At 33.1% G+C, this 14,255-nt stretch overlaps 1 protein-coding gene across 4 annotated transcripts in view; it reads right to left on the bottom strand.

The window, feature by feature from the left end:
* The window catches only part of NCAM2 (neural cell adhesion molecule 2), a 291,019-nt gene that overhangs the window by 46,409 nt on the left and 230,355 nt on the right, over window positions 1–14,255 (bottom strand). For all 4 annotated transcript variants that reach the window (XM_027449269.3, XM_027449268.2, XM_027449270.3 and 1 more), the window contains exons 13-14: window positions 9,005–9,124; window positions 6,997–7,118 (exon numbers count right to left, since the gene is read on the bottom strand). In XM_027449269.3, the coding sequence (XP_027305070.1) occupies window positions 6,997–7,118; window positions 9,005–9,124 (242 nt within the window). The remainder of the gene's footprint in view (window positions 1–6,996; window positions 7,119–9,004; window positions 9,125–14,255) is intronic.

The raw sequence follows: 14,255 nt of genomic DNA, 5'->3' as shown, positions 1-14,255 counted from the left end.
TGTTTTAATATAAACAGCATTAAAAGAGTATGCAGTCCTATGTTTATGCTGGTAAAAGGATACATTTAAATCAGTGAGATAGAACCATAGAGAAAAAAGAGTTCTGATAATTCAGAACTCTGTTTCCGCAAAGGAAACAAATGAGGACTTAGGAAGCAACCTGACCTCTGGCATTTCATAGATTTGGACTGCTTACCTTTGCAATCTCTTCTTTTAGTATTTTTAGAGCATAATATATTTTAATTATTCCTTATGCAAATGAGAATTAGAAAATAATTAATAAGAAAAAAAAATAATACATACTGGGAAGCACTCCAGCCATCATGCTCATAGGAGTTCAGTAACGGTAAGAATCCATGCAGTTCTGTTTTTACAAAATTCAGTGCCAAAAACTATGGCTGAGAGCCAAATCTTGGCCATCCAGCCCATACAGCAACACAGTCAATAGCTGTCTGAAGAAAAACACCTTTCAAGTAGAGAGTATAGCTTTTTGCTACAGACAATCTCAGTAGCTTATATTTAGGATCTTTGCTGAAGCATCTTGCTCTTGACTGATACAAGTGTCAAAGAAAATAGCATCTAAATTTAACAGTTCAGGGCTCAGTCATGCTACTTATGCCTGTTCTTTTTGTCCCCAATCTCCAGAAAATAGACTGACATACTGAGATCCCTTAGGTACACTGCTGCAATAACTTATTTTCTACCAGCACTGTGTGTTGACTCCTCCATATTGACTTTGCCTTATGTTAAAGCCTTCCTGCTCCTTCTACACCTTCATTGACACTTGGTAGTCCTGAGAATGGTTATACTAAAACATCTTTTCAGGAACATAAGTAGCAAGGTGCAAGTGGATACAGAAGTGGACCCACCAAAAAAAAAATAAAAAAAACAGAACGGTAGTTAACAAGTCATGTAAAAAAACTAAATACCCTACAGTAAAAATAGTTTACCCATCATATAGTGAAACTGATATTTTCTATAAAAAACAAACAAAAAAACTTTTTTCTAAATAAAGTTAGTGTTAGACCTCACAGATAACTTCTCTTGCAATTATCTGACATGCCACTAAGTGAACCACTTATATTTACATTCCACTGAGTGAATCCATTTATACTTTCACACCAAACTAATTTTTCAAATTGTATTTTTATTGTATTTTTGTGTAACACCAATGATTTAAAAAGAATTAATACAGTATGAAAAGAATTAATCTCAGTATGTACATGTAAATACTTATTAGTAATGTCAGGAGCAGCACTGTTACGTAGTGCTGTATTTCAGTGGCTGTTTGAATTTTGAATTTTTCTAACTCCTCCTCATATTGATATTCCCTTCTAATTTTCTCATATTTATATTCTTTGGGAGTTCATGATTTTGGTGCATGCACGTATAGCTGTGTGAATGTACTAAGGAATTCTGAAGAAAATATAAATCACGGAAGGAGAAAAAACACACTAAAATTGGAAAATAAATATTCAGGCTAACATGATTTCTGCAGGTGGAAAAGACTGCATTGCAAACAGATATATATATTTTGAAAACAAATGGTAGAACTACATGTAGTGAACAGAATGAGGTTTGGAAAGAAAACTGTACAGGTTTCTGTATGAGGATGCTCCTCTACAGACATAAAATTAAGTGACAAAGCAGTTGTTCTATGGTTTGGTCAGGTGAAGAATAATGAAAGAGCTGAAATGTAACAGGATACCTGCATGCTATGCCAGGGAAGTGACACCTTAAGATTAGTTGAAAGTGAAGCCTACTGGGTGGACTGAGATAATTGAAACAGGCAGAGTCCAAGCACTGAGCTCAAAGACATCAAAGTGTTTTATGAAGAGTGACAAGCACTATATGGGAGAAGAAGAATAAAGAAAGTATCTGGAAAACAAGTTGTCTTCTAACAATGAACTTCTAAAATCCAGTCTACCTTTGGCATCTTAAAGATAAAGAACAACTGGAATGTCATCAACTCTAGCAGTTATTTCACATGCATTTTCAAGTAATTTTTACTAAGTAGAGCTCAGTAATGTGTTGAGATTTATTTTACCATTAGAGTAGAAATGCGTAAAGAATGAGAAAACAAAAGTCTGTCAGTTAAATCTTCCTACAAATCTCCCTGTTTATCCTTTAATTGGTAGATTAAAGAGCAAAAAATAGAACTATAAAAGAACACTTCAACTTTATTAGGCTGTTCTATTATTAATATTGCTTAAAATTTATAGGAAGCTCTACAAATGCACAGTGTTTTACACCAAATGAAAGGAACTCTGAAATCATGAACTGCAGTCTAATTTGAGGGGTGAGTTAATGTAAATGCCTTCAATCATCATTTAGTATTAGTAGTTGTATCATTAATATGTATCAACAAATCCACATTTTCAGAAACTTCAATCAGATCTGCAACCTCAGAGATTCAACTGTTCCTTCATTTGCATTTTGGTTTGTTTTCTATAAAGCTCAAATACTCTTTTACAGAAGGTCATTGATGCTGTGACACTGACAAATGAGTGTCAATTCATTTGGGGGATTCTCACTGACCACTTCCACTACTCTTAAGCCTTAAATTTACATCACAGCCTTAAATTCACACTGCACTTTTCCCAGGATCACTCCTCAGTTGAAGCAAACCTGCCACAATGCCACAGACTAAAGTGGATAAACTAAAATTATGATTATTTCTTAAATATCTACAATATCTTAAATACTGTCTTTAAATATAAGCATCGATGAAGTTTTTCTCAGAAGTACTTAGGAGCTAGATTTGTAAGAAAACTATGAGTAACCTACACACCTAAATACCTTGACAAAAAAGGAGTAAACAAACATCGTAACATTCCAGTCTACTTGACTGCTTCTCAAAATCAAGGTCACATCTAATAACAGTGAAAGTAAAGCCAATCCGCTGTTTGGCCACATAACTATTTACTAGTCTAGAAAATAACATCTCTATATTTAATGGCCATTTTATATTATGCCTAAGATTACATTCTCTGGGAACTTGTAAAAAGCAATTAACTCCTTCCAACCTTTCCTCTCCAACTTCCCTGAACTGTCACACTGAAAATTCAGCTCAAACAAGCAAAGCAGGAGGTGCCACACTATCTCTAAAGCCAATAGAGGAAAAAAAAAAAAAAAAGAAAAAAAGAAATACTCAGGGAAAACAATCTGACTGTTTGACTGTTTAAAGCTGTGACTTCACAAGAATTCATCACATTAGAATGGTATTTTATAGGTCTGGGTGGTGTTTTAGAAGAGGCAATACAAGATGAATGCCAAAGAAAACACAAAATGGCTGCTAATGTATCTAGTGTTAAAACGCACAGAAAGTCCAAGGGTCTGGCATGTAAAGTGGAACTCTGAGATTTAAAAAAAATGGTTTATGGCAGGTATCTCAGAGTGGGAGTGACTGAGATATTCTCTCCATTTAAATTATTCATATTCTACAAGTCTTTTTCTAGAACTTATTATCAGGCAACAAAATGAACACAGTCATCCATCAACATAAACAAATACAACTGAAGCACATGATCGGAAATCTAACAACTGTCAGTACCAAAATTCAGAGCATTAACAGTAACACTCTCACAGGTCAACATGGGTAGCAGCTTCTAGGCCTGCAAAAGCTAATCTCACTGGTTTTATTTCCTCCAGATTTCATTATAGATGCAAAATGAGATTAAAAGAAATTTTATGCTGTTACTGTTTTTCAAAATAAGATTTTATGTAATTTTCTTGCCTCTACTTAAAAGTATATAACCATAAAAGATGGATTTTTTTGTTGTTGTTATTTCATTCTAATTCTAACTTTTTACCAAAATTTGGCATTATAAGTAACCGCAACGTCCTCTTTTCCCCATCTTACTTTTGGCTTTCTGTGACCCAAACATATAGAAAAGAATTCCCTTTTACAATCACTAAGAAGCCTATTTCAAAACTCGCCTTTTAAGCATTACGAAATTCAATTCAGGATATGGTACCAAATTCATAATTGAAGTCTTGGAACCAATCTTTGCAACATAATACCATATGCAGACAACATAAAACACCAAGCACAAATTCAGAAATGCAACATGTGCAGCTACAGAATATCCACTGTCAAAAGACATTTGAGCAATAATCAGGTACTTTTGCTTGCGACGTGTGAGTCATATAAGTGATTATTCCCATATGATGATCACGCACTGTTTGCATGCTGTTTCTAGTGCCTTAAGCTGTGTGACACCTTCCATTTGTTGCTTTGTAGCCTCCCTTTCCCAATCAGGTCTGTGCCTGTTACACACTTCTCCTGAGCTGCTGTGGCAGTTTCTTCCCTGTATCCCAGATGTTCTGTTCTTCAATTCCTCACTCTTTGCCTTATGTAACTCCATGCTATAATCTCTTCAGCCATTCCCACTAGCTTTTAGTTTACTTCCCTCATACTTGGAAGATCACACAGCAGATAATAGCTGTTTACAAATCCAGTACACAGTTCCCTAGCAATTTACATGTATAAAGCTCAATTTCCATTGTGCGACACCAGCACCTGATCATGTGTGCCCCAACCAACATTATCAGTGCCAAAACAAAGAATGACCAAAGGAGAGCCCAAGTGGGTCCCTATTAGAACTACACAGTTACTATGAGAACTGTGGCTGGGGGAGCACCTGCTTCTGCACTGGACAGGGTGTGTGGCTGGGGACACTCCTCTTCCCAGCCAGCTTCTTTCTCCCTCTCTTCCTATTCACTCCTAAGATAACTTTGAAGACAAGGTACGACATCAGCTTTGGGCTCCATTAGTAAAGCTTTGTAAAACTCAACTTTGTACAGCACCACGAATCAAATTGAGACTGCTATTCATGAAAACTGCATGATACTTACTTACCTGAAATACAACACAAAAAGGGAGACTTCTTGGTATTTGATTACAGAAAGTAAGCCCTGCCCATAACACGAAGCAGGAAACATGTTAGGAAAGCAAAAGTTAGCAAAAAAAGAAAAAAGAAAACTTACCAGTATTCCTAGACTAGACTATAATATTTTGTAAAATATCTTAAATGCTATCCTACTCCTAATTTTAAAAGATCTTTATAAAACTTAAGCATGAAAGAACCAACTCAGTAAGACACGAGCTGTTATGAAACACAAAGAAGAAAAGCCATTGATATGTAGCTTGTTATCTAATATGCTGTTAAAACATGGAAGCAAATACACTGGTCCAGGTGCTAGTAATGAGGCTGGCAAGAGCTACAGAAAAGTCAATTAAATACGACCAATGAGGAAGATAGAAAGGAAGCAGTCAACAGATAATTAAGAACTTTAAATAGCATCCATTCATTCTGATTAAAACACCAAAAAATTACTGTGCTTTTTTGTTGTAAGAAGACCTTTAATTTAGTCAAATTGCTTTTTCAATTGGAAGCTTAGGGAGATATGGATTTCAGCTCCAAGTAAAAGCTATCTCCTGTAACCTATTATGTTTCCAGTTACTGCTTAAATTGTACATTTATCTTTCAACAATAAACAAGAAAAATGACATTCTATTCTGTAATATTGTTCCTTAGTCAAAACACTTGATCAAAGTCATGTTTCCAAAGTTATTCAGGATAGATCCAAAATCATTTAACTTACTTAAATGATAGAAACAGATTAAATTCCTCACCTTGCATATATACATGATATCCATACTTTGATGCTAAATTTATTTAGCAAATAATTTAGGAAAACCATTTTACATGCCAGGCTAAGCACTTGGATAATCCCAGAGCTAACATCAAAATGTGGCATTTTAGGAAACATAAGGAAATGTGACAAAAATTATTACAAAATAAGGAGCTTTTTTTTTTTTTTTAATACTAAAATTCTGCATATAGTTTATGTGCTAATTTCTACAAAGTATAGTCTTTGCTACCTTCTGTTTAATTTGTTTAAATATTTGGTGTTATATATCCAATCTCTTTCAGACTCTTGAAGTGGGCGTATAAATCTCCTACTTTATACTCTGGTAAAATACTTTCTTCCTGGGTCTGGTCAGATAAAAGAGGTGTAATCTTTCTAAAAAAATGCAAGGAAGCTATTAGAAAATGCATACTTTTGAATTCATTTCATTGATTTTGCCAGTTGTAGACTTACTTCTGCAGTGCAAATATTTATAAATATAGTATATCCGGAAAGATATTTCAGGTGCTTTTATTAAAATATAATTTTAATTAAAATATAACACTTTTAAATAGAAAAATACAAAGAAGACATCATTCACTGAAAAATAAAACAGACCTTGCAAGAAATACTGTATTCTAAACTTGCCAGATTTGACAAGAGAATGACAAATCAGACACCAGCTGAGAGACTAATAAACTATGCAAGGGGAGTGTTAAAGAACTGGTATATAAACTGAAACTTTTGAATGTCCTAGCAATTAATAAATTACTGGGCTTTTGATATTTTAAAATGAACTTTGGAATCTAGAAAGATTAATTAATCTCCTTTAAGATTAATTTAAAGTTAAAATGAATATGGAACACTGAAAACAGCATCCTACCTCTAGGATGCTATCTGTAAATGCATAGTTATTACAGATGATTAACTTGCTTTTCAAACAGCCTTTAATTATGTAACTTTAATGTCTGCTAATTGACATCATTTTTGAGAGCTGAACATGGAAGTTCCTCATTTACCATGTAACAAAACAGAAAACACGGAAGTTTTCTTATTAGAATGAACCTTCAGTTACACCTTTAGGAGGAGCAGGGTGTTTTTCATTCATTCTTTCATTCTTTTATCCTTTTTTTTTTTCTTTCTTTTTTATAATATGTCTATATAATATAAACTAGTCTCTATAATATAACCTAGTCTGAAAAGAAAACACACTACACTATACCTGAGATTATTTTTTTCCTTTTCTTTTTGTAGTATGCAAACTGTTTTGTTACGTTTCAAATAGTATCAGCAACCATCTCTACATTAAAAGCAGGTATTACTAAGCAAAACTTGCCTAGTTTGATTCATTGAAATACTTACACTTCTGTATTTCACAATATATTCCAAAATGGGGGCGCCTCCATCATCTTGTTTAGTTATGCTAAGTTTAAAACTCTTGCCACTTCCTGGTTGTCCGTGAATTGATGGGGGGCTTGGCTCCCCTAAATAATGAAGAAAAAAAAAAGGTGGATAAAAATAATTTAGCAGTGACAACCTCAAATTACCAGTGGGAGCTTGTCTATAATCAAAATCTTTATAATCAGCATGACTCTTCCATGCTCTGTAGAGTATCTTGAATGTGTGTTAAATGTTTTGCTTAAAGTGTGTTCTAAACTAGGTTAATAATCTCACACAAGGAAACAAAATGATATCAAGTATGAAAAAGGGATCAGATTCTTTGAGACTTTCTGACTTTTTACACTTTCAAATGTAATTTACTTCAGAAATGATTTAGCCATCAATTCAGCAAGGCTGGTAAGCTGCTACTCACACTGAAATTTATGAGTAACACAGAAAAGCATTCTTAGCATTAAGCATGAGCTTTAGTCCTATATTCCAGATCTGAACTGTAATAAGTATTAGATAAGTTGACTTTCCAGTAACTGTGTCAAGACAAAATTAGATGTTTTTAAAGTAGTCTATATAAAGAATGATTGTAAAGAATAATATTTTGAAAAAAAGAAAAAATTTCTCTGTAATGGAAGGAGAAAAATAATTTTAAACATACAATTGATGGGTTAATTGCCAGCTTTAATCACTTTGCTAATGACATTTCACAGACCAATTATAATTTCTATATATGATGCCTATTGTAAAATTTCAAATCAGGTCCTAAATTAACACCTCGTAGTTGCATTCTAATCAAAATATTTGTAGGTTTCCATTCACCCAGAGATATCTTGTTACCTTAGAAATATTTATAATATTTGTTATATTTGTGTTTATCTCTTGTAAAGGGGAAAAAAATATATTTAAATATCATCACAGATTTTTCTAGCTTTCTGTCAGGTAATATATGTATCAGTTCTATCAATTTCTATTGCTTTTCTACCAAGTATATGAATAATAGCAAATATGCTATATGAATAATAGCAAATTATTCTGTCATATAGTATATTTAGAATATACATATTCTTTAAACAAAAATAAATTTGAAAGCTGACAAGTTACAGGTTTTGGACAGAAGAAACTTGCCAATATGAATATTGACATAGAACAACATAGAAATATTTTGTGTTATTTCTAGTTGCATGACTATTATTGTTCATTCCATTAGGGGCAGTATTCTTAGTTATACTCAGTAACATCTTACTCTGAAACCAGTTCAATTACAACATTTTATGATAGACAGATCTACTGATCTGTTGCTGATGTATTTTCGTGTATCTACCTGAGCAGTGCTATCTGTAGGTCCTTTATTTTTAATTCTTCATCTGTGTTTCATTTATTAATTATTATTTTCTGTTTAAAAATAATTTGGGGAAATAATTTTCATTAAAATCTTTAATCGTTAAATCTGAATTTCTTGTCTCTAAAGGTTATAAATATTGAATTGGCTTTGCATCATTTGCCACTTTCATATCATAGTTAAAACAATGCATTCTTATTTTTCTATAGCTTAAGGTTTTTGTTTTAGACTTGATAGTTGCAAAACTTGTAGTAGCATGATCTGCTGGGAGAATGTCTCCAGAAAGGGCTAATTAATTTCTCCCAGATGTGTGTAATACTCTGTGTATAAATGAGAAAAAGTCCTTCATCTAGTATATTTCATGTTCTGTGCTCTTGAATATAACATGAAGATTTGTCTATGTCTCAAAAATACAAATAATTTAAGTCCATCCAATTTAAGCTTAATTCATATTATTTGTTGGAGAGGATAAGAGAAACAAAATTTCAGAGAAACAACATAGAGAAGACTGATGTTATATGCTGCTTCACAGTGTATAAATGTAAACCATATTATCCACAGTGAATCATACTTGAAATTATTAGCAACATACTCAAGTAAGAATTTACATTTTTATTTAATAGCACAAGTATTACTCACGGACAGGTAAGGTCTGAAATATCTCAATTTTGCTATATTCTCCTTGCCCTTTTCCATTTACAGCAGCTACCTTGATTTCATATGTCGTATTTGGTTCCAAATTGCTGAGAACAACCATTGCTAAAGGAAAGGGAAAAAAATACAGAAACAAAATTTGATGAAGCAATGCATTTTTAAAAAGCCATACATTTTTATTTTTATTTTTTTTGCTTTACCTGCTTTACTCGGAGTCCAATTTTCAAATAGTTTAGTTTCAATTCCAGTGGTTTCAAACTTAGCTGTTTTTCTGAGTGCTAATAGTACCTTTTTTTTTTTTTTTTTTTTTTTTTTTTCTCATCTGTATGCAAACATTGTTGGGAATGAGAAATTCAGGCTTCTGGAGGAATTTGATGTCAGTGTTATAGAAGTCATAGGCAATAATTAAGGAGCTTGATGAGGGATTGCTATTTTGTGTTCAGACTGTGAGCACAGGAGACACAAACCTGGCTCCGACATGGCAATGGGCATCTGCTGCATGTTTAAGCCATATGCAAACAGTTCATGACTTGCCAGTTCTCCCTTACTGGAGAGCAGTACTAACCATCCTTTGTCTATACTCCTGGATGCAGCTATAGTGAATTACTGGTGCTATGTTCAGACAGTTCAACCTAAAATGACAGGTGCTTATGATGATCAAGGAAAAGTTCCAAGTTACCTACTAAGGATCTGAAAGTGAATTAAGTATGTTTGTAGATACTCAGGAAGAGGTGTATGGAAATGCATGTTACATTATAACAAAAGAGTGTTTGGGGAAGCAAATGTGTTCAAATTTTGGTCTTACAGTTTTCCTGTAACTTGAGAGACAATACAATCCCTTCCTCTACTCCTCAAGTGGTTTCGCAGAATCACAGAACCATTTAGGTAGGAAAAGACCTTTAAGATTGTCAAGTCCAACCATCCAAGTTTCCTAACATGTTCTTCAGTAAGTACCGTGCTTTCAAAAATCAAGACTCAAGCCTTGGCAGCAATATTTCACAGAACCTGAACATGTCACTAGAACACTGCCGGTAAATGCCATCAGAAGCAGAAAAAGAGGCAGAGAATGTTGCCCAAAATAATATTGTACAGCTCTAAGAAAAGTGTTGCTGACAACGCATAGCAACAAATCCAGAAACAAAATGCAGAAAAAGGATATTGAATTCCAAGATCCTCTACGGGAATGCAGTACTGCACATTACCATAGTAATGTAAATTACTAATACCAACACTGAATATGCACATGGAAACTTAGATCCATAAAGAGGTCTTGGACCATTACCCCGTTTTTGCAAAAAAGGTTCCTTTTGCTGTCTCCACAGAAATTGACCGCTTGCTGTTTGCCAGCTCTCAGCTCCCCAGATGTCAGATTCATATCAGGGAATGGACATAAACTGGATGGACATTAGTCGCAGCACAACAATATTCGTATTACCCAGAAAAGCGGATGCTGTGTTATCTTACAAGAGGAAACAGAACTTCAGCCAGTAGTCTCTTTCTCAGTTTTTTAAGGAAATTACTTACTTTTTTTCAATATAAATTAGTATTTCAACAGTTGCTTTACGTTTACTTTTCTATATTTGATGAAAGGAGAATTATTTGTCAGCACTCTTACATTCTTTTGACTCCAGATTTACTAGAATTTCTATTTATTTTGTTTCTGCAGCAGACACAGGTCTCATTACATGTGCAGCTAAAGGGATTTAATGAAATTTGGAAAAACAGTAACTTCCACATTTCACAGTTTATTATGAGCACTTTGCATGAAGTTGCCACTGAAAAAATAATAACCATTTTATTGTAAACAAAACAGTAGAATTGTTTGCTTTCCAGCAACAAAAACAAAAAAAACGTAATCATTTTAAAGAGATTTAAAAATATCAAACCATAAAGTATAACCATTTTGTGAAAAAAAAACAAAATACCACCATGAGAATAAGAATCAAATTTGGAGAAGAGAAGGATTATGACATATAACTTTCAGCTATGGTAAGATGGAATTTAAAACCTCAACCAAGCAGTAGTTGTGTTTGGCTTGCTTTTCAGCCATGATTATTTTCCAAGGCTGGATAATTTCGTTGAAAATAAACCTTAGGGCATACTAAAAATTAGTGTTACTGTAAATGCTTTTAAAATTTAAACAACATCAAAGTATGGATATGAGTCTACGCTTAATAAAACACGAACGTGTTAACTACATAAAACCTAAGGATCCAATTCTATAAACACTTGAGTGACTCCTGGGGCCTATCTAAATGAATAAAATTACTTATATATGCAGTATTTAAAGAATTAGTGTCTACTTTATAATCCCCTGAACAGCACTATGTGTCTGGATACAATGATTCTTACAAATACATTTATGAAATTAACCCAACTAAATCTGATGGCATAATATGCCCTCAAAAACTAGAACCACTTGGTATCAGCGATGACATGATGTGGACATATTTTATAAACAGGAGAAAAGTTATAAGCATGTTAAACAAATTAAACTCTTAGAGGAGCCCATAGTCCTGGCCACAATGGATGTTTCAGTTTTCAATGATCATTGAAGTAATTGCCAGTAAAATTTCAAATCATATTCTGAAATAAATATGTGAATTTCATTTTCAGTATATGAATGTGAAAAAAATAGTCCACTGCATACCATATGTGTGAATTATGCCATTGGCACGTTCACTGGCATATATCACATCCCAAAGAACTGACGTTCTTTAATCACATTGAGTCTTTTTGTACTTCCTCTATCTATCTGATTCTGTTTTTATATTGTCTTCCTAATCACAGCATCTTCATGCTTTCTCTGAAGCATTCCATTTTAATTTTTCTGGGATTATTCACACAGTTACATTGAAGAGTAGACTTGGAAGAACTACTCCTATTAGAAGGAAAAACAGAAGATTTTCTTGTGAACTCTGTAGGCATTGCAGAGCTCAAGTACCATGCTGCTCAACAGCATTTGTACTTTCAATTTTTAAGAAGATAGACAGGGAGGCTGAAAATCACTTGTTACTCTTGCAGGAGATCATGACACAGCAAGTTACCAGTATTATGGTTTTATTTTCTTATACTGTATAGAGAGTTTAAAACAGAAAAAAAAAAAAACAAAAACAAAAACACACACACACACACACACACACACACATATATATATATATATATATATATATTTGGAGAAGTTATGCAAGAAATAGTGTTTCAATTCTGTAGCAAATTATTTTTAAAAAGCCAGAACAACCACAGAGAATTAAAACTCACCAAACAGAAAAATTAATTCTGACTTGGTCTGTGACAAGAAAACTAAAGATTACATAGTATTAAAAATAAAGCCCTTGCTTTTTACTATATAGAGTTTTCTAACTTGTAAGCAGATCTAAACCATTAAAGGATGAATGCACTACAGAAAAAAAAAGAAAGAAAAAGCCACAAAAAATGGAATATTAGATATTAGATAGAATGAATAGACCAAAATTCAGAACTCCATACTTAATAGTCTAACTATTTCAAATACTGAGTATAAGCTTTTCAGATAGGAAAGTTTTACTGCAGAATATTAATTGCTACCAAGATGAAACATACGAAAATGGTATCTGATGATTTGCTGTGAAATAAATTGTACCATAAATCCGACTCAGTAAAAACAAAACAAAAATCAACAGCTTATTTTCTAGTCCAGTGGTAGGTTGTTTACATTACCTTATTACAGAACAATTAGATGGGAAATGCCTGGTATATTAAATCGTGTTTTCACCAAAGGAAATCTGGCTCAGAAATCTTTAAGGACTGCAATATATTACATAAGTCACCACCAAAGTAAGGAAGGTTGAGGAACTAATAATGTAGTTACACTACATTAATCCCAAAGTAGATCTTACATGAGGTTAATTAACAGAAATATTACATCAATACTCATTGGAGAGCTACCTGTTGCATAGAAAAATGCTCTTCTCCTAGTTTTGATTTCAATCCTTTGAGGATGACAGCTCTAAGTAAAGTAGGACATAAATTTATTTTGAAACACAGTAGCTGAGACACATCATGCTGAAATATCATCTTCAGTAATAAATATTTCAGATAATGGCAGCAGTGCAAAATTTCTGTCAAAGAAGCATTACAGATTCTTTGAAGGATTTTTCTTATTTCTTTCCCTCTAGTCTGAATCTCCATTACTTATGCAAACTGAATTCAGTGCAGGTTAATAAGTGCAGTGTTTCGATTCAGCTAAATTTTGTTGCATATTTTACTTATTTTTGATAGTCATTTTTGACTATCTCAAGGAAAACCTGAGTCCCCTGGAAATACCTGAATCTCTTTCAGAGGAAAAAATGAATAGCATTTTTCATGGACCTTAAACAGTTTTCTCTTTGTGGAGATAACTCAGTTTCTTTTAAGAAAAGAAGAAAAAGGACATGGGAGGAGAGCAGTGAGTAACCTATGGTAGCATGGTATTAAGGTTCTGTACAAATCCATCCTATATCTGCAGATGTCACACATTGTGAGGAGTTTCTCTCTGAACCTGTCTCCTTGGCATAAGCGACATATTTTTGTTTAATTTACATGTTTTCACAATAGAAGGAAGGGCATAAAAGATATTTTTCTACCTGAGGCTTACAGAGTTAGATCACAGACTTGTTGGCAAAATGAAGTTAGAACTTGCCACAGGCAGAGAAATACAGGAAAAACAACATAAAAACAGTTTTTGCAACACAATAAGCAACATTTTTATTCATATGCAGAAATAGTCATGCTGCCTCAGTTCCATCTGTCTGCCTTGCCTAAGTAACAATTAATTTCATAAACACTGATTCAACATCTGGCTATAAATGTCAGAATTCAACTAACACACATACAAAAAAAGAACTATAATAATGAAAACATTTCAAGTGGTACATTATATGGGAAAAATACATATATATTTGTAGCCATTCCCACTGATACCAAAATTATTGGCAAAAATTCCATCAATATCTATGGAGACAGGATCAAGGCTTAAGTCACACCCTGATATGTATACTCAGAAAAGTACACAACCATTTTAAAAATCGGAGAGAATGACTCTGTCATCATTATCTGTCTTTGCACTATAACATATAATTATTTCATTCCTTTGCAATAAAGGTTGTAGTGGCTTAATTAATTGTGAATATAAGTTAATTACCTGTGAATAAAGATATATAATATTGTAGGTCAGATATTATTCATGTTACTGAATTAATTATTTCATTATAAAATA

This window comes from Anas platyrhynchos, chromosome 1 (genome assembly GCF_047663525.1).
Source record: "Anas platyrhynchos isolate ZD024472 breed Pekin duck chromosome 1, IASCAAS_PekinDuck_T2T, whole genome shotgun sequence".
NCBI classification, from domain to species: domain Eukaryota; kingdom Metazoa; phylum Chordata; class Aves; order Anseriformes; family Anatidae; genus Anas; species Anas platyrhynchos.
The sequence above is the reverse complement of the archived record's forward strand: the minus strand, read 5'-3'. Positions and strand labels throughout refer to the sequence as shown.